At 45.1% G+C, this 20,468-nt stretch overlaps 2 protein-coding genes across 3 annotated transcripts in view; both read right to left on the bottom strand.

Moving 5' to 3' along the window:
• LOC143518792 (beta-enolase-like) overlaps positions 1-3,331 on the bottom strand; it is a 7,790-nt gene extending 4,459 nt beyond the window's left edge. The window contains exons 1-4 of the mRNA XM_077011564.1: positions 3,180-3,331; positions 767-871; positions 449-544; positions 31-89 (exon numbers count right to left, since the gene is read on the bottom strand). Of these exons, the coding sequence (XP_076867679.1) occupies positions 31-89; positions 449-544; positions 767-851 (240 nt within the window). The 5' untranslated portion in view covers positions 852-871; positions 3,180-3,331. The remainder of the gene's footprint in view (positions 1-30; positions 90-448; positions 545-766; positions 872-3,179) is intronic.
• Positions 3,332-4,580: 1,249 nt separating this feature from the next.
• rnf167 (ring finger protein 167) lies at positions 4,581-19,681 on the bottom strand. Of its 2 annotated transcripts, XM_077011560.1 has the most exons (10): positions 19,358-19,681; positions 16,126-16,231; positions 15,909-15,989; positions 15,525-15,665; positions 8,884-8,971; positions 8,666-8,756; positions 7,520-7,625; positions 7,337-7,430; positions 6,551-6,631; positions 4,581-6,371 (listed from the first exon to the last, which is right to left on the bottom strand). In XM_077011560.1, the coding sequence occupies exons 2-10, from the start codon at positions 16,228-16,230 to the stop codon at positions 5,911-5,913; spliced, it is 1,248 nt and encodes a 415-aa protein (XP_076867675.1). In that variant the 5' UTR covers position 16,231; positions 19,358-19,681; the 3' UTR covers positions 4,581-5,910. The 2 variants fall into 2 exon arrangements, with proteins under 2 accessions (XP_076867675.1, XP_076867677.1); XM_077011562.1 differs by lacking the exon at positions 19,358-19,681 and having other exon boundaries at positions 16,126-18,646.
• Positions 19,682-20,468: the final 787 nt, after the last annotated feature.

Genomic DNA, 20,468 nt, shown 5'->3' with positions numbered 1-20,468 from the left:
CGAATACATCAGGTCAATCGAAACACTCACATTCTTCAGCAGCTCAGGAACGAGGTCCTTGTTGACATGGTCCACGGCCTTACTCACACCTTCCAGGCAGAACACACAGCATCATATGTGTATGAAGCATGAGGTCATTATACAGATATATATGTATCTGCACTCTAAACGCTGCACCATGATTAAATGTTTGAGTGCTCGTACATTAGGTTGTGACCAGCGAGGTGAAGTATAATAAGTGTTCGTTTAAATTATACACCTCTGGCTCTTGCACAGAAAAATGAAAATGCCTGCTGTGTTATACTAAGGAAGTAATCCTTGTGATTCTATAGGCCAGTGTTTAAGGATACCGTTAGGGCAGGCCCCTGTGGGTGCAGGTGTGGGTGTGTGTGTGGGTGTACAGGTGTGGGTGTGTGTGTGTGTACAGGTGTGGGTGCGTGTGTCTAACCTTTGCCCAGGTACCGAGTCTTGTCACCATCTCTCATCTCCAAAGCTTCATGAACACCTGTGGATGCTCCACTGGGAACTGCAGCCCTGAAAAGGCCTTAATGAGAGAGAGAGAGAGAGAGAGAGAGAGAGATAGAGAGAGAAAGAATAGAGAAAGAATAGGAGGAAGGAAAGAGGGATAAAGAAAGAGAGTAGGCCAGAGAGGAGACAGTGGGAATGAGAGGTTAGATAGAAGGAGAAGAGAATATGATTGAGCATTTAATCATAAAGATGAGAATATATGGATGTGTGTGTGTGTGTGTGTGTGTGTGTATATCACCTTTTGCGGTATGCAGGTCAACCTCCACTGTTGGATTTCCCCTGGAGTCGAGGATCTCACGAGCATGGATTTGAATAATGGACATCTTGGCTCCTGAAAGAAGAACTAGAGGAGAGGATTGGAGAGGAGAACAGAGGAGAAGAGATCATTTTTATAGATATTTGGCATTTTATAACTCTAAAAGTTCAATTGTACTGTTATACAACTGTAAAATTAAACAGTCCCCCAACACAAGAATTGGCTTCTTCTTCAACACTCTTCCAACATGTTTAGTTAAGGCTATAAGCAAACTGCACTTCATCCGTGTGAGATAATCTCTGGAGGGCCACAGGCTTTGTCCTCATAGCAGCTACAAACTCCGTCCTTGACCAAAAACACTGACCACAGGCAGCACTGTCACTTAAGCTTAAGGGGCGGGAACTGCCAGGGTGACTAGCCTATAAAACCCACACTTGACCAGGAACAGGAAGTGTCAGAGAATGCTTGGTATGAATTGGTAGAATAGTGGGTATTTAAATAGCAGTGGCACGCCTAGTATGCTATAGTTTAGTCCTTGTAACAGCTGTATCGTCCATGGGGGGTTGAGTTTCTAGCAGTTATTCCAGCTGTTGAATCTTCAGATAAATCATCTACACACAGTACTCACAAAATTCCAGTAGGCTTTTCTACAGTAATCCTGTTTCTCTTTATATATACTTTCAGAACTATTAATTGTGGTCAGAAGTCTTCTGACAACCCAGAAAACTGTTTTTTTCAAAACAAAAGGCTTAAGGGCCAGATTTTAAAACGAATATTTGCTTGCCTGCTTCTGCAGCAGGCGACTCTACGTGTATTTCCTCATCAGTATCCGTCTCTACAATCATTCTAAGTGTAACCCATGTTAGAAAGAGACTGAAGCCCTTGACATTTACAACTCTGTTTTATTTTCATCTGCCCAATGGAGGATGGCTTCCCTTTTGAGTCTCGGTCCTCCCAAGGTTTCTTCCTAATCCCCGCCATCTTAGGGCGTTTTTCCTTGCCACTGTTGCCTCTGGCTTGCTCATTAGGAATCTGGACCCATACGATTGTAAAACTGCTTTGTGACAACATGTTGTAAAGCACTGTATAAATAAATTTGACTTTGACCTTGAATTTATTTTCATGAAGGAAAACTACAAATAGCACAACAGGTGGATGCACGACTGAGGCAGAGCGAGAACTAGCTGTGGATACCATTGTCTTTACGAGAGGACAATTAACTGGCCTATATCACACCTCACAAACACTCTACTGCCAGCAGGGAGAGATTTATTTCCGAGAGAGTCGAGTCATACGGAAAGAAAAGAGGGAAAACCAGTGATGAGAGTTTGTGTTTATGTGTACAGTAAGGCATGAAAAGACACAGGAGTGAGTAGGATACTCACCCAGTCCTGAAAGTAATACTCTACATGACCTCAGAAACACTCCACACATTCTTACTGCCAAGCCCTCTCCAACACACACACACACACGTTCAACAACTCCATCTCACCCATATACACACACATCTCTGAAAACATGCCCCCCTTTAGAACGTTTCCCATGCTCATACACACAACCTCAGTAGTACTGTAAGTCATTCATGAACATATGTACCAACACATAACATGTTTCTTATTAGCATATACAAAATTAATGCTTCTTATATTTACATTTCTCATTCTTATCCAGAGTGACTTACATATATCAGTATGACAGTGTACATACTACTTGCATGGCCTCTTTAGAGAGAGCAGAGGGATGAGTATCTTAAAATCTTAAATCTATACGTGAAATAACCCATATTATAAATAGTTCTAATTGAACTTCAATGTATTGATTTTCTCTCGAAGGAAAATTTTCAACAAAAACCCATCCACTCAAAGAACACCCACGCCTCATTTGCTGCACTCTCACAAGTCAAGTCAAGTCAAATGTATTTATACAGCGCTTTTTACAACACGTTGTCACAAAGCAGCTTTACAAGCGCACGGGTCCAGATACCTGATGAGACATGTCTGATGCTGGAGGCAGAAACCTCCACCCTTCATGGTAGATGAATTATCATTTTTATGTGGACTGACATAAATACCCAGCCAAACTTTAGTCACATCATGCGTGGAAACTCATTGGAGACATCAGCAGTACTTGGCATGGTTAGCAGAACAAGAGGAAGGGGTGGAGAAAAAAACTGTAACTTAACAGGTGATACAAATAACAAAAAATTAAACAACCAAAGGGAGCATTGATTCCTAATGTCCCAGAGAGTCAGAAAAAAAACTGAATAGGTAAATTCACCAATACATCTAGTGTACTTCAATAAACTGGCCTACAACTACTAAAAAGTAGATAAAACTGGGAAAACCTGCAAATGAAGACAAAGCACTGGAAACAGGCATACGGTAGACACACTGACCTGAGCGTGTGCGTGTCTAGCTTGCGTCTGTCCGAGGGGTCCGTGCAACAGCTCCTCCTATGCAAGGGCGTCCTATTTTAAGACGCTCCCTAATGTCAGCCATCAGAAATGGGCATGCCACCTCTGTCAAATGTCTCTACGCTCCTTCTCAAAAGGTCAGAGATCAGCCAACAGGCACGAGGACGTTTGAACAGCTTTCAGGAGTTCACAACAGATGGAGAATTTTAGTCTCCAAAAACATTTAAAACATGCATGAAAATACTACATATAATATGTATATATTGCTAAATGAACGTCTTGATGGCATATTTTCGAGTCACCTCTGTGATGTATCCCCTTGTGCTGCAGGGGTGGACAACAGAAAGGTCATGGGTCGCTCATACAACTGCATGCGGTAACATAACCCTCAAGGATACGTTTGAATTGAAAGGGCAGATTAATCTGAGACTGACTAAGTTAAGGTCGAAGGTAAAATTAGTCTCGTTTGACTCCTCAGATCTGGGTTCTGAACCATATGCCTATGGAAGCAATGAAGGTTAATGTAAAAAGTGTGTATGGAGTCACAGCTCTATACTTACCATACTAACATTTAGCATGCCAACTGTAAGCGATTATCTCCTCCGATTTCTTTTGTGAGCTATTATATCATTATATATAATGTGTGTGTGTGTGTGTGTGCTTGGCACCCACCACGTGATTGTTGTCTTTCCACACGTGATCTGTTTGGGCTTTTGTGCTACGTCTTGCACAGGCGATGCATTTCAATTTCTTTTTCTCTATTTTTGAGGACTTGCATCCTCGTCCAGGCTTGTTTGTCACAGTTCCTGGTGTGACACACTTTTTGATGATTGCTCTGACTGTAATAATCTGCAGGCGAGTGGCTATTTTCTTGTAGCCACTGCCTGATTTATGAAGGTCAACACACATCAGCCTTGAGTACCGTGTCCTCGTCTTCCCCATGTTATAGGCTTCTGTGTAACACCATATTTATACCCCAGGGAAACTGGAAGTGATTAATTACTAATTAAAGGTTCCTGGATACTTTCATCCAATTTATAAACTACAGTAGAAATGACATAAATGGTTCAAATACACTTATTTCCAATAAATTGTTAAGGGTGCCAATAATTGTGGAACAGGTCATTTTATGGGAAATAATTGTCAGGATTTTTTTCTTCATTGTTTTCATTCGAGTTGCAGGTTGCTTTTCTCTAAATATTTTAAGGGTGAGATTATGCTTCGGGAAAATTAAAAAAAATTATTGTAGAGCTTTTAACATATTTTAACTAGGGGTGCCAATTATGGAGGGCACTGTATATGCATTGTTAATCTCATTGATTGTTCATCCTCTTCAAGACCAGATTAAACCCCAGCCTCTCAAAGACAGGTCAAGTATAGTCATTAGGTAAAATTATTTTTATGGCACAAATGTGGAAATGATACAGTTTTAAAGAAATCTTTAGTGTAGAACATTACACAGACAGTTACAAAAAAAAATTAGAAACCAAAAAGGGGGTGGGCGATAAAATCACAAGTTATTGGTCCCCATTCGGTGCTCAGGTGCCATAACTGTAAACAATTTGATTATAGTGTTATTCAAATGTGCTTAATAATAAAAAAGTCACCCATTTGTCTTCTCAGCTTTGATTTCTGTCAAGATACAAGCTAATGTAATACAAAAATATGGGTGCTCAATTTTACATCACAAAATTAAATCACAGGCAGTTTAATGAAAGCTATACAGCTATATATTTGCAAAAAATTTAAATGCAAGTCTGTAAGGAGATCACAATAGGTTTTTAAATTAGGCACAAAAAAAGTTCACGAAAGGTTATTTCTTGCTTGAAAAGTAGTTAAAATGTCAATTCCATTATCACATGACAATACAGCTTTGAAGAGCATGAACAAAAGGTATAGGCTGCCATTTACAAACAAAGGCAATAGAATCTAAAGATGTGCAGTTTTCAGCTCTAAACTAACATATCTGGTAGTTAAACAGGGACTTTAATAGCACCCGAGTATTAGCCTCAGGCGTTTTGGTACTAAACTCTGCAGCATGGTAGATCTCCAGGACCAGATCTAGCAATTAGGTACTACGTGTACATGCATGGACATGTGTGTGTGTGTGTGTGTGTGTGTGTGTGTGTGTGTATCGTCAAATTGTCTAACATACCCAGGACTTTAAACCACTTAACAAAAGACATAAAAAAAGACAAGAAACAGCACAGAAAAGGATGAAAGGGCCAAAGAGACCTACTCTGGAAACTGACTTCATCATTGCACATGTTGCTTAGGAGCAGACGCTGGCGTACAAACGGGCAACAGGTCCATAAAGCACAACACTGCCGGGCCATAGCGTATAGCGCCAAACCTCAGGAAGAAAGCGGTGTACTACAGAAAGATGCTCAATGTCATTGGCTTCTGTTCTCCCTACGCCACAGCCATGCTGAATTTAACTCAATCCGCTCATCAGATTCGCCACCAACGTCCCCGATGTCAGATGCCTCTTTCGCCTGAAGGGGGCACTGGTGTATATTCTACAGGTCAGTGTGGCTACTGCCGTATGTAGAGAAGTGTGGCAAGGACGAACATCCACCTCTTATAACTTTGCTGAAGCTTTTCTTTACGCTAGCTAGCCTCAAATAACAAAATGACCTTTTTAGATAAAAAAGGGAAAAAAACTCAAACAGCTTGTTTTTTTATCTTTTTTTTCCCCAAAAAGGTTCTCTCGTCACACCCCAACGGCTCCATGGCCAATAAGCTGAGCAGTATCGTCGTCCGAGGGGTGTCCATCTTCTTCGTCCTCCTCCTCCGTGTCGCCTTCCGAACCTTCTATTGGCGAGTAGTATCCATCGTATCCCAGCAACAGCGAGTCCTGCTGCGGCATGTGGGCCAGGCACTGCACAGACGTAGTCACCGTGGTGACAGCCGGGAGTGTGTCAACGGTGGCGTCGTAGGTGGTGTTTTCAGGGGGGCTCCCCAAAGACGGCGAGGAAGGGTTGGAGGGGCGGAGCAAAGGCGTTCGCTCAGACAAAGCCCCGCCTTCATGGCCGTCCCCGTGAGGCCCAACCTCCTCGTCGGAGTCAGAAGACTCAGAATACTCAGGGTTGGCACGCGTGACACGTTGCTTGCACACAGGGCAGGTCTTCTTGGTCTGTGTTAGCCAGGGGTCCACGCACTTGCTGTGGTAGGCTGAGGGACACAATCCACAGCATGGTTAGAGAAACAGCACCCAGCATTTACATAGTCACAATGGAGTTTCCTGTGACACCCAGCATACACACATTCGCCAGAAACACAGCACTCCGGTGTCAAAACACAGATAAGCCCACAGAGACGCACGCCACCTGCATACTCGCAGGTTTAATTACCGTGTGAACATGGCAGCACACGCAGCTTGTCGCCCTCTTCATATTCATCCAGACAGATAGCACATACATCGTACTCATCACCTGGGGGGGAATTAAAGAACATGAGTAACAGGTAATCAATCATGCTGCATGTGCTTTGGGGGCCTGGCTAAAACCATCTGTTACGTTGTAAACACTGTATCCTTGAAGAAGGTTTCTTTCACCAGACAGTTCAATTAACAGGTTTTGCCATGTAGGGAATAGTGATCTATCGAATGATTGAACGCAGCTCAAGTCTGGATCAGGACTTCTGGGGTGACTCTCCTCTCCCATCAACAGTAACATTTAGTTGATAACTCTGTCTTGACCCCACCATAGTACTGAGACTGACCTCACTATAGTGCAGACACTGACCCCAACATAGTACAGAGATTGACCTCACAAAGGCACTCAATGATAAATGTATGAATACTGACTGGTATAAAGAGTTTGTGATATGCTATATATGAACCCTGTAAGTCTCAGATCCTTGGACACACAACCAAATTCAAACCAAACAAGGTGAATCAGTATTTATTCATTATGCTACACCAAACTAGAATACACTCCCAGACAAATTTAGATATGCCCCAGATATAATTCCAAATTTCTATTCTCTCAAGCTTATAGTTGAGCCATTATACTATATGTGGCGGAGGCTTGAAGCCAGTATGTTGAAGTGAAGTAACAGAAGAGTGTTGTGAACCGTGTACAGAGCTCCGTGTAGTTCACAACACTGTGTGGGAGCAGTCCTGCCCTCCATCTCACCTTTGGTGAACTTGTGAATGGGGATCTTTCTCAGCTGCTCTTTAGACAGTCTGTTCTTCCTGAGCCTTTTCCTGTACTGCACACAGCGTACAATCTGCACACAAAAACACAGTTTAAAACGACAAACAAACCACCACAATCCACATTATTAATCCACCTCACTCCATTATGCAGGGCACTCACCAGTATAATGACCATGACGATAATGATGAGGCCCACCACTCCGGTGAAGGGGATGAGATAGAAGGAGAGGGGAAAAGTGGAGTCTGGCTTGAGGATCACGTAGGCCCTATGCATAAAATACATCTGCATGAGTCCCTTTGTGGGCCCTGTGAGCCTATCATCAGCCTCTCAGCCCTCCACGGAGGGGGCAGAGCTTGGCTGTGATTGGTCAAGAGCCGAGTGAAAAGATCACTGGTGGACAGCAGAGTGAAAATATCATTGGTGGCCAGATGTTTATGACTGGTCCTTCAAGGGATTAACTAAAAATTATGATATGCTTCTTAAAAGTAAGTAGGATAAGAAAGGACAGAACATTCCTTCAGAACTGCATTCTACTGCACTAGGACCCTAAGCATTGTCCTTGTATTCCCCACATCGGTGGTTTTCAACCTGTGCTTGCACCAAAGCTAAGGGAATACACTGCAGTGAATACCTCATACTACTTTGGATTTTAAATTCTCACAGGGCTGCAAAACCTTTTGTGCTGGGTTATTAAAGGGGACGTGACTTGCACCCCTGTCCCACACTCATCACATGTTGCATGTCAAATGAGCTGTAGTACACCCTGCAATATAATCACGCAGGAGACATTGTGTGTGTCACATGACAGCGGGTCAATGGGACAGTTCCCTTATTTGATGATGTGGCAAGAAAACTACCGTGCTGTGTTTATACAGCATCAACCCTATATTTTACATACCACTAATACCTATAGCAACTGTATTTATTTTCATGATAGATCATCTAACTAGATCATGTGATGACACACACACACACACTTATTTGCTGCTCTCTGATAATTCACTCAGTCAGCAGGCTCTACTGACTAAAAGCTCTTAAGCCAGTTAATGTGCAATGGATAAACTTCTGCTTCAGCTTCCTTCATAGTGACCAACCATCATTCACCACTCCCAGCGCAGCCGGTAGGTCTCTGCAGATTAAATGTTTTCAGTCCATCCGAATCTCTTACGATGGGAAAATTCACTGCACGGTGGACTTCACCAGAATGAGCACAAAGCATCGCAAGCTGCAATTAATTTTGTCATTAGGTACAGTAACGGTGTTCCTGTGTGTGTGTGTGTGTGTGTGTGTGTGTGTGTGTCTCACCCCTTCTCAGGTATAATGTACTTGCGAAGAACACTGGAGGCGTAGTAGCTGGTGAACACTGATGGGATGTCGATCTCTTCTGCGATCGTTTCTACGTGCAGAGCCAGACGAGAAAAAAAAAAAACACAAAGTCACTTTACTCGCACTGTAAATGTCATGGAACGTATGTATGCGTGTTTGTGTACGTGTGTGTATGCGTGCGTGTTTCTCCACCTCACCATTACTGTAATTCATGTTGAGCAGTGTGTTGGAGTACATGTTGTGGATGATGGCGGCGCTGTAGCCTGCTAGCTGAGCATGCAGCACCTGAAGGGAAGAGAAGACAGGACACTCATTCCTGCACCAGTCTCGCACGCACACCGAGCAGCGCTTTTACTGAGGGAGCAGGTATTCACACGTGTTTTACTGAGGGAGCAGGTATTCACACGTGTTTTACTGAGGGAGCAGGTATTCACACGTGTTTTACTGAGGGAGCAGGTATTCACACGTGTTTTACTGAGGGAGCAGGTATTCACACGTGTTTTACTGGGGCAGCAGGTATTCACACGTGTTTTACTGGGGGAGCAGGTATTCACACGTGTTTTACTGGGGGAGCAGGTATTCACACGTGTTTTACTGAGCAGGTATTCACACGTGTTTTACTGAGCAGGTATTCACACGTGTTTTACTGAGGGAGCAGGTATTCACACGTGTTTTACTGAGGGAGCAGGTATTCACACGTGTTTTACTGAGGCAGGTATTCACAGGTGTTTTACTGAGCAGGTATTCACAGGTGTTTTACTGAGCAGGTATTCACAGGTGTTTTACTGAGCAGGTATTCACACGTGTTTTACTGAGCAGGTATTCACACGTGTTTTACTGAGCAGGTATTCACACGTGTTTTACTGAGCAGGTATTCACACGTGTTTTACTGAGCAGGTATTCACAGGTGTTTTACTGGGGGAGCAGGTATTCACACGTGTTTTACTGGGGGAGCAGGTATTCACACGTGTTTTACTGAGGGAGCAGGTATTCACACGTGTTTTACTGAGGGAGCAGGTATTCACACGTGTTTTACTGAGGGAGCAGGTATTCACACGTGTTTTACTGAGGGAGCAGGTATTCACACGTGTTTTACTGAGGGAGCAGGTATTCACACGTGTTTTACTGAGGGAGCAGGTATTCACAGGTGTTTTACTGAGGGAGCAGGTATTCACAGGTGTTTTACTGAGGGAGCAGGTATTCACACGTGTTTTACTGGGGGAGCTGGTATTCACACGTGTTTTACTGGGGGAGCTGGTATTCACACGTGTTTTACTGAGCAGGTATTCACAGGTGTTTTACTGAGGGAGCAGGTATTCACAGGTGTTTTACTGGGGGAGCAGGTATTCACACGTGTTTTACTGGGGGAGCAGGTATTCACACGTGTTTTACTGGGGGAGCAGGTATTCACACGTGTTTTACTGAGGGAGCAGGTATTCACACGTGTTTTACTGAGGGAGCAGGTATTCACAGGTGTTTTACTGAGGGAGCAGGTATTCACAGGTGTTTTACTGAGGGAGCAGGTATTCACACGTGTTTTACTGGGGGAGCTGGTATTCACACGTGTTTTACTGAGGGAGCAGGTATTCACAGGTGTTTTACTGAGGGAGCAGGTATTCACACGTGTTTTACTGAGGGAGCAGGTATTCACACGTGTTTTACTGGGGGAGCAGGTATTCACACGTGTTTTACTGAGGGAGCAGGTATTCACACGTGTTTTACTGAGGGAGCAGGTATTCACACGTGTTTTACTGAGGGAGCAGGTATTCACACGTGTTTTACTGAGGGAGCAGGTATTCACACGTGTTTTACTGAGGGAGCAGGTATTCACACGTGTTTTCCTGAGGGAGCAGGTATTCACAGGTGTTTTCCTGAGGGAGCAGGTATTCACAGGTGTTTTCCTGAGGGAGCAGGTATTCACAGGTGTTTTCCTGAGGGAGCAGGTATTCACAGGTGTTTTCCTGAGGGAGCAGGTATTCACAGGTGTTTTCCTGAGGGAGCAGGTATTCACAGGTGTTTTCCTGAGGGAGCAGGTATTCACAGGTGTTTTCCTGAGGGAGCAGGTATTCACAGGTGTTTTCCTGAGGGAGCAGGTATTCACAGGTGTTTTCCTGAGGCAGCAGGTATTCACAGGTGTTTTCCTGAGGCAGCAGGTATTCACAGGTGTTTTACTGAGGGAGCAGGTATTCACACGTGTTTTACTGGGGGAGCAGGTATTCACACGTGTTTTACTGGGGGAGCTGGTATTCACACGTGTTTTACTGAGCAGGTATTCACAGGTGTTTTACTGAGGGAGCAGGTATTCACAGGTGTTTTACTGGGGGAGCAGGTATTCACACGTGTTTTACTGGGGGAGCAGATATTCACACGTGTTTTACTGGGGGAGCAGGTATTCACACGTGTTTTACTGAGGGAGCAGGTATTCACACGTGTTTTACTGAGGGAGCAGGTATTCACAGGTGTTTTACTGAGGGAGCAGGTATTCACAGGTGTTTTACTGAGGGAGCAGGTATTCACACGTGTTTTACTGGGGGAGCAGGTATTCACACGTGTTTTACTGGGGGAGCTGGTATTCACACGTGTTTTACTGAGCAGGTATTCACAGGTGTTTTACTGAGGGAGCAGGTATTCACACGTGTTTTACTGGGGGAGCAGGTATTCACACGTGTTTTACTGGGGGAGCAGGTATTCACACGTGTTTTACTGGGGGAGCAGGTATTCACACGTGTTTTACTGAGGGAGCAGGTATTCACACGTGTTTTACTGAGGGAGCAGGTATTCACACGTGTTTTACTGGGGGAGCAGGTATTCACACGTGTTTTACTGAGGGAGCAGGTATTCACACGTGTTTTACTGAGGGAGCAGGTATTCACACGTGTTTTACTGAGGGAGCAGGTATTCACACGTGTTTTACTGAGGGAGCAGGTATTCACACGTGTTTTACTGAGGGAGCAGGTATTCACACGTGTTTTCCTGAGGGAGCAGGTATTCACAGGTGTTTTCCTGAGGGAGCAGGTATTCACAGGTGTTTTCCTGAGGGAGCAGGTATTCACAGGTGTTTTCCTGAGGGAGCAGGTATTCACAGGTGTTTTCCTGAGGGAGCAGGTATTCACAGGTGTTTTCCTGAGGGAGCAGGTATTCACAGGTGTTTTCCTGAGGGAGCAGGTATTCACAGGTGTTTTCCTGAGGGAGCAGGTATTCACAGGTGTTTTCCTGAGGCAGCAGGTATTCACAGGTGTTTTCCTGAGGCAGCAGGTATTCACAGGTGTTTTACTGAGGGAGCAGGTATTCACACGTGTTTTACTGGGGGAGCAGGTATTCACACGTGTTTTACTGGGGGAGCTGGTATTCACACGTGTTTTACTGAGCAGGTATTCACAGGTGTTTTACTGAGGGAGCAGGTATTCACAGGTGTTTTACTGGGGGAGCAGGTATTCACACGTGTTTTACTGGGGGAGCAGATATTCACACGTGTTTTACTGGGGGAGCAGGTATTCACACGTGTTTTACTGAGGGAGCAGGTATTCACACGTGTTTTACTGAGGGAGCAGGTATTCACAGGTGTTTTACTGAGGGAGCAGGTATTCACAGGTGTTTTACTGAGGGAGCAGGTATTCACACGTGTTTTACTGGGGGAGCAGGTATTCACACGTGTTTTACTGGGGGAGCTGGTATTCACACGTGTTTTACTGAGCAGGTATTCACAGGTGTTTTACTGAGGGAGCAGGTATTCACACGTGTTTTACTGGGGGAGCAGGTATTCACACGTGTTTTACTGGGGGAGCAGGTATTCACACGTGTTTTACTGGGGGAGCAGGTATTCACACGTGTTTTACTGGGGGAGCAGGTATTCACACGTGTTTTACTGAGGGAGCAGGTATTCACACGTGTTTTACTGAGGGAGCAGGTATTCACACGTGTTTTACTGAGGGAGCAGGTATTCACACGTGTTTTACTGAGGGAGCAGGTATTCACACGTGTTTTACTGAGGGAGCAGGTATTCACACGTGTTTTACTGAGGGAGCAGGTATTCACACGTGTTTTCCTGAGGGAGCAGGTATTCACAGGTGTTTTCCTGAGGGAGCAGGTATTCACAGGTGTTTTCCTGAGGGAGCAGGTATTCACAGGTGTTTTCCTGAGGGAGCAGGTATTCACAGGTGTTTTCCTGAGGGAGCAGGTATTCACAGGTGTTTTCCTGAGGCAGCAGGTATTCACAGGTGTTTTCCTGAGGCAGCAGGTATTCACAGGTGTTTTCCTGAGGCAGCAGGTATTCACAGGTGTTTTCCTGAGCAGGTATTCACAGGTGTTTTCCTGAGCAGGTATTCACAGGTGTTTTCCTGAGCAGGTATTCACAGGTGTTTTCCTGAGCAGGTATTCACAGGTGTTTTCCTGAGCAGGTATTCACAGGTGTTTTCCTGAGGGAGCAGGTATTCACAGGTGTTTTCCTGAGGGAGCAGGTATTCACAGGTGTTTTCCTGAGGGAGCAGGTATTCACAGGTGTTTTCCTGAGGCAGCAGGTATTCACAGGTGTTTTACTGAGGGAGCAGGTATTCACACGTGTTTTACTGGGGGAGCAGGTATTCACACGTGTTTTACTGGGGGAGCTGGTATTCACACGTGTTTTACTGAGCAGGTATTCACACGTGTTTTACTGAGGGAGCAGGTATTCACAGGTGTTTTACTGGGGGAGCAGGTATTCACACGTGTTTTACTGGGGGAGCAGGTATTCACACGTGTTTTACTGGGGGAGCAGGTATTCACACGTGTTTTACTGGGGGAGCAGGTATTCACACGTGTTTTACTGGGGGAGCAGGTATTCACACGTGTTTTACTGAGGGAGCAGGTATTCACACGTGTTTTACTGAGGGAGCAGGTATTCACAGGTGTTTTACTGAGGGAGCAGGTATTCACAGGTGTTTTACTGAGGGAGCAGGTATTCACACGTGTTTTACTGGGGGAGCAGGTATTCACACGTGTTTTACTGGGGGAGCTGGTATTCACACGTGTTTTACTGAGCAGGTATTCACAGGTGTTTTACTGAGGGAGCAGGTATTCACACGTGTTTTACTGGGGGAGCAGGTATTCACACGTGTTTTACTGGGGGAGCAGGTATTCACACGTGTTTTCCTGAGGGAGCTGGTCTTCACAGGTGTTTTCCTGAGGGAGCTGGTCTTCACAGGTGTTTTCCTGAGGGAGCTGGTCTTCACAGGTGTTTTCCTGAGGGAGCTGGTCTTCACAGGTGTTTTCCTGAGGGAGCTGGTCTTCACAGGTGTTTTCCTGAGGGAGCAGGTCTTCACAGGTGTTTTCCTGAGGGAGCAGGTCTTCACAGGTGTTTTCCTGAGGGAGCAGGTCTTAACAGGTGTTTTCCTGAGGGAGCAGGTCTTCACAGGTGTTTTCCTGAGGGAGCAGGTCTTCACAGGTGTTTTCCTGAGGGAGCAGGTCTTCACAGGTGTTTTCCTGAGCAGGTCTTCACAGGTGTTTTCCTGAGCAGGTCTTCACAGGTGTTTTCCTGAGCAGGTCTTCACAGGTGTTTTCCTGAGCAGGTCTTCACAGGTGTTTTCCTGAGGGAGCTGGTATTCACAGGTGTTTTCCTGAGGGAGCTGGTATTCACAGGTGTTTTCCTGAGGGAGCTGGTATTCACAGGTGTTTTCCTGAGGGAGCTGGTATTCACAGGTGTTTTCCTGAGGGAGCTGGTATTCACAGGTGTTTTCCTGAGGGAGCTGGTATTCACAGGTGTTTTCCTGAGGGAGCTGGTATTCACAGGTGTTTTCCTGAGGGAGCTGGTATTCACAGGTGTTTTCCTGAGGGAGCTGGTATTCACAGGTGTTTTCCTGAGGGAGCTGGTATTCACAGGTGTTTTCCTGAGGGAGCTGGTATTCACAGGTGTTTTCCTGAGGGAGCTGGTATTCACAGGTGTTTTCCTGAGGGAGCTGGTATTCACAGGTGTTTTCCTGAGGGAGCTGGTATTCACAGGTGTTTTCCTGAGGGAGCTGGTATTCACAGGTGTTTTCCTGAGGGAGCTGGTATTCACAGGTGTTTTCCTGAGGGAGCTGGTATTCACAGGTGTTTTCCTGAGGGAGCTGGTATTCACAGGTGTTTTCCTGAGGGAGCTGGTATTCACAGGTGTTTTCCTGAGGGAGCTGGTATTCACAGGTGTTTTACTGAGGGAGCTGGTATTCACAGGTGTTTTACTGAGGGAGCTGGTATTCACAGGTGTTTTACTGAGGGAGCTGGTATTCACAGGTGTTTTCCTGAGGGAGCTGGTATTCACAGGTGTTTTCCTGAGCAGGTATTCACAGGTGTTTTACTGAGGGAGCAGGTATTCACAGGTGTTTTACTGGGGGAGCAGGTATTCATGTATTTAGGGAAGAGAGAAGCTGTCTCATTCTCAGTTCTTCTGAAATTAACTACAACCTAATCTTAAAGTCCTGCAAATATGAACACAGTTGAACCAAGCTTTACTTTCTGCTAGAGAAGGAAAATACAGACAGGAATGGAGACACACACACACGCACGCACGCACACGCGCACGCACGCACGCACGCGCACGCACAATAAACAAGTAGGAACAAGTTAAGATTGCAGGAACAAGTTAGGTTTGTAATTATACTAGATAAATAGTACTAGAAATACACACCTGGAGCTTAACCGACAAACGTAATCGCAAAAGTAAATAGCAGCTGCAACGTGTCAGAAGGAAAAAACAAACATTTTGCCCATATCCTTCTGCCCTAGACTTCACTCGGTATAAAACTCATCTCATGAGCATGAATAGCTTCTTCCGAACCAGAAATACAACCTAAAATGAACAGGTGAGGATTGGCGGCCTGGAACCAACCTTAATATCAAAGTTGCAGTCAAAGCGGCGGATCAGAACGATGTATTTGGTGGTGCTGTTGGGGTCAGCCGGCGTGGGCGAGGCGGGGGCAGGGTCAATGGGGGTGCAGGCGTTCAGAGGATGAGACTCCACCAGCAATCCCTGACAGGGCGGATATCCACATCAGTGGTGCCGAATTACATTACACAGCACAGGAAAAAATGGACCTTTACGTGCTTTCCGGAGAGCGACTAGGTGAGGTCTTTTGACCTTTAACACAGTCTGACTCTATATATCACGGAGGTGATGGAGACTATAAAACAAGCCCTAGTCTTTTCTCTTGTTCCATGCAACTTTGGTTTCAGACACAAAGTCTCTGCTTAGTGGGGCTTTCCTTGCCCTTACCATCAAGCCGTCATTGGGTAGAGGAGAGCCAAATAGAGCAGGCAGGTCCTCTAGCAACATGGAGGTCATGTTGCTGTAGTGCTGGGACAGACAGACAGACAGACATTAGCACAGCAGCCCTGCCAGCAAGTGCCCTCAACCCCACCTCAGCCTCTTTTGCTGGGCAAAAGAGAAATGAACACCAAATATTATAAATGTTAACTGTGTGGAGACTCACAGCGTAGATGAAGGCATGGCCAGGAGAGGGCGCCAGAACGCAGCAGAGGGCAAAGGTCAGCACTCTCAGTGGATTCCTCATGCACCACACATCTGCACACAACATCCTGTTACACAGGACGAGAGGGAAAGAATCAGGTCACTGTTGAAGAACTGCACTTCCTGATGGTGGTGCGTTTGGTGCTCGGTTGAGACAGCCACGACTCGCCGTCACACACGGCCCCGTACGTGCAGTAGGAGTGGAACCGTCAAGTTGAAGTGCAGAAGGTACGTAGGTGATTCTTGAGATTCAAGACAAAAGACAAATCATTCACAGCTCATCATGACCCCGCCCCCATCAGTGCACTGATTTCTGTCACGGTGGATGGTGAACTGGTGCTCACATTTCTGTATAGAGTCACATGTGCAGACCTGAGATCACTGACCGGGTTAAATTAGTACACTGGCCCTGGCACCATGACAGCTGCCTTTACGCCCACATACCATGATCCCATACTTCTGTGAGAGAGGCTAAACCACAACCAGTCCAGCTATACTTTAATCTCAAGGAAGGACAACAAAGACTGACAATGATTAGACTCCTCTGTAGTTTAGGTTATGACCCAGTTCATCTCCAAGCTCCAGCACACCTCGGTCATATGATGTGGTTATCTTAACATGTCAAAGTATTTAAGGTAGATGCTGACTTAGTCCAAATGCTAACAGGGGAGAACCCTGAACCGCAGATACTGTATCTAGGAGACAAAACATGTGGACGAGGTTCATTCTGACTTCTGTGGGTGTAACAGCTGTTCTGACAATCATGGAGGAAAGTATTCTGACTGCAGCTAGGGAGAACACAACCACTGACCACTGAGAGCCCTCATCTGCTCTGGCATGCTAGACTCCGTGACCCAACACAATTCTGTGAGTCAGGCAACCTGTGAGCCAGTCACTGTTAGCTGAAAAATGTGTGGTTTGGTACGAGAGGCCTTGGACTGTGGAGTCTAGAGAGAGGTTCATGCTCAGAGTCGATTTTTCAGTCTTGCTGTCCAGTCAGAAATGCTTCAGACCACAGCAGTCACTGACAAAGACCAACTAACAACCAAACAATGAAATCCTTTAAGCACTGACGAAGAGGTAACCGGATCATTACAAATAGTTCATGCATGTCAGGTGCTCAATTACTCTAGCAACTCTTTGATAAGTAGAGCAAACAAACCTGGGCTGGCAGAACGCCAACTAAATCAATGAACTGTGAGACCAAACTCCAACTAGTCTTCACAGTACCCCCCCCCCCCCCCCTCTAAACAGGACACTACTGGGCTGTTAAAAACATCTGGCATCTGTTCCACAGATACCAAATGTCCTGCACCTTTATGCAATTTTGTCTTTATTCAGACAAAGCTTACAATACCAGAAGATCAAAGGTCATGCTGGTTTCTTTACGGATTGATATCATGATATCATCTTCCATGCACTGCTCCGAGGTAGGACTAACTGAAAAAAGACCCTTTTAGATCATACTGAGTCACTGTAGTGTACATCTGATCCCAGGTCAGCAAGAACTGCCAGACTGAACTTGGTTCACATTTCTCTGCTGATCTCGGTCCATGTGCCAGTCCCACCAGTGCTGGCTGCTGTCCTGCATTCCCCACACACTCTGTGCAGCAGCCCCTCAGAGGCACATACAGCCACAGGTCTACATCTGGCCCTTTACTGCCTTCTCATATCTTGTAATGCAGCCAGCTTGCACAAACCAGTTCAGCTGGTAAGACTGTAAAGTGGTTATGACGACTGTCCGCAGAAACTATGACTGATGGACACAAAGGTGCAGATAAACAAAGAGGATGATACAGAGCTGATTACAAAGTCAAGTTTGGGGAAGAAGGAAAAAAATGAAATGGACAACTGTAAATGGTAAGACGACAACTGTAAATGTTAAGAAGACAACTGTAAATGTTAAGAAACAAAAACCAAGATACCAAATTACAGAGGAATGGTAAGTGTAGGATCAAGGTGGCTATTGGCCTAGGAAATCCTTTCACACAATGGCTGGTGCAAGAAAGAGTCTGTTATTTCCTACTCACTGACGATTCACATAGTATGCAGCTCATAAACATGACAAACTGGGAGTCTTAAGATCCCTGCATGATGCATAGTTCGTTAATTGCCTTTTGGTCTTAGGTCAATAACGGTCTAATGCTTTTCCATTCAATGCAGATCATTTTCTTTTGACTGACACTGTCCTGGTCAACGCGTAAACAGGCCCTGGGTTACAGCCAGGACTTCAGCCATGTAGTCTATGATCAGAGGAGAACCAAGTACAGCCAGCAGTGCTGTGAACCAGCTGGTCTCTGTCATAAGACTTTAGAGAAACGAAACAGCACTGATCTAGGGTCGCTCATCCTTCCTTGTTTACGACAGAAAACCCCCAAACCAGACTCAGCAACAGGAGAGGAAGGCTGATCTAAAACCACACTGGGGTTCGCCTCTTCAGGCTGCTTGTGTGTTGAAGTTTGAGTCCGCGTGGTTCAGGCATGTGATTATATATATATATATATATATATATATATATATATATATATATATATATATATATATATATATACACATATCACATGCCTGAATATATAATATAAAAAAAGAGAACTCGAAAGAAAACAAAAATAAAACGGTGAAATTCACGCACGAAATCAGTGACAAGATTTGTTCAACTATTCTAAGCACACCCCGAAAAGATAACCCCACTTATGTAACTGATCATAATATAGGGGTCATTTAAGCCCAGTTTACTTCGTTTTAGAGACAATTCATCGAGCCCAGAATCAGTTGCAGTCCGCCGTTATGCACAATACTCCACCCAAACTGCGGAACAGATGTAGAGCCGCTTCAGCTAAAGAACTACCGGAACCGAGTGTGGGTTTTAAACCGTTGCACAACACCACCCTGAGCAAACAGCGTGCTGGAGTTAACTATTCCTCCACAGACAGACTGTTACTGTCGGACACAACTGTGTGGGTTATTAACTTCACTTCCCTGAGCCACACAGTCATGTTGGGAGAACTTACTGTCTAATGGGCGTCCTCACTCTCCGAGCTAGCATCTCCATGTAGGTAGCTAAGCTAGCGAGGTAACTTGGTTACCACTAATTATAATTACTAATGGTTTAAGTCTTCATAAAGCGGCATAAAAACGTATAATTTACATAACATAGCGAACTATGTGCTCGTACAGTAGTTAAACGCACCTACCTTACTGTAGAGGTGAAGATACAGCTCGCTATGCTACAGTACGTTAGCTAGCTAGTTAGCCAGCTGCTAGCTGCCTTTGATACGCGAGCTAACTAGCTTGCTGGCTAACTAATCTAACACCTTATCTTGTCCGAAGGACAAACGATACCACGAGATGTTGTCGTTGTCCGACTCCTCACAACAGAGGCTTAGACTCGGCGAGAGCGCTTGTTCTCAAAGTACTCGAATGGAAAGGCCGTGAGCCACAGATTCGTCATGGTAGTTGGGGGAGACTGTTTGGGTTCTTCAAGGATAAACCAGCCGTGTGTTTACGCTCTCGCAAGGCCAAATATAGTGGAGGTGAGATCTCGCGAGATGTCACGGGAAGACCATTAAGCCTTCATTTACCTCGTTAGCTACAATGTATGCTGATCATACATTTTGGGGGGAAACTAATAATTATTACAGAGCATTTTATATTTATTTCATGGAAATTATGGATTTTAATAGTTTGCATAAGGTTCCCACTTTTCTTGAATTGGATGGATGGATAGGATATAAATAATAGAACCTAATGTAGGCTAGAACACGTATAGATATAGAACACGTGTATAGAACATTGTCATAATGGTCAAAACATTAACACATCCATTCTCACAACAAACACACTTCGCCTTGTAGTTTCTTAAGTTGATAAATGTAAAATGGTCCGGACACGCGTACATGGAGCCCGCTTTGTGCGGCGACGCAGGATTCAGCGACGTCTGGGCAGCCGAAGACCGAGAGACGGCCGGCGGCTGCGAAATGACCACATACCGGGAAACGTACTGAACGAAGTGTATCGAAGCAGAGCCGAGCTACTGCTTTTGCGTAGTCTGTCACTCCGACATTTATCAGTGTCTCGAAAGTCTCTGGAAAGAGAGCGGAGTTGGAGGAGGACGAGTGCAGTTCCGCGACTGAAGACTTTTGCTGCTGCGAAGAGCACCGGGGGCAGTGAGCGGGCACCTGCTACCAACACTCCCAGATAAGCAGCCTGGACGGTTACCTATGGACCACGAGAAATGTTCGTTTTCGTTGGACCCTTATTAAACTCCTTAAATTACATCTTATATGTGAGGATTTTTTAAATGAA

This window comes from Brachyhypopomus gauderio, chromosome 7 (assembly GCF_052324685.1).
Source record: "Brachyhypopomus gauderio isolate BG-103 chromosome 7, BGAUD_0.2, whole genome shotgun sequence".
NCBI lineage: Eukaryota > Metazoa > Chordata > Actinopteri > Gymnotiformes > Hypopomidae > Brachyhypopomus > Brachyhypopomus gauderio.
This window is presented reverse-complemented; position numbering and strand designations above follow the sequence as displayed.

Coding starts and splice junctions, on each gene's coding strand:
- rnf167 (XM_077011560.1), bottom strand. CDS start 16,230: ATGTTGTGTGCAGATGTGTGGTGCATGAGGAATCCACTGAGAGTGCTG. Junction 8,972..15,524: donor ACTGCAACTTTGATATTAAG/GTTGGTTCCAGG, acceptor TCTTCCCTTCAG/GTGCTGCATGCTCAGCTAGC. Junction 6,372..6,550: donor TGTGCTGCCATGTTCACACG/GTAATTAAACCT, acceptor TGTGTCCCTCAG/CCTACCACAGCAAGTGCGTG.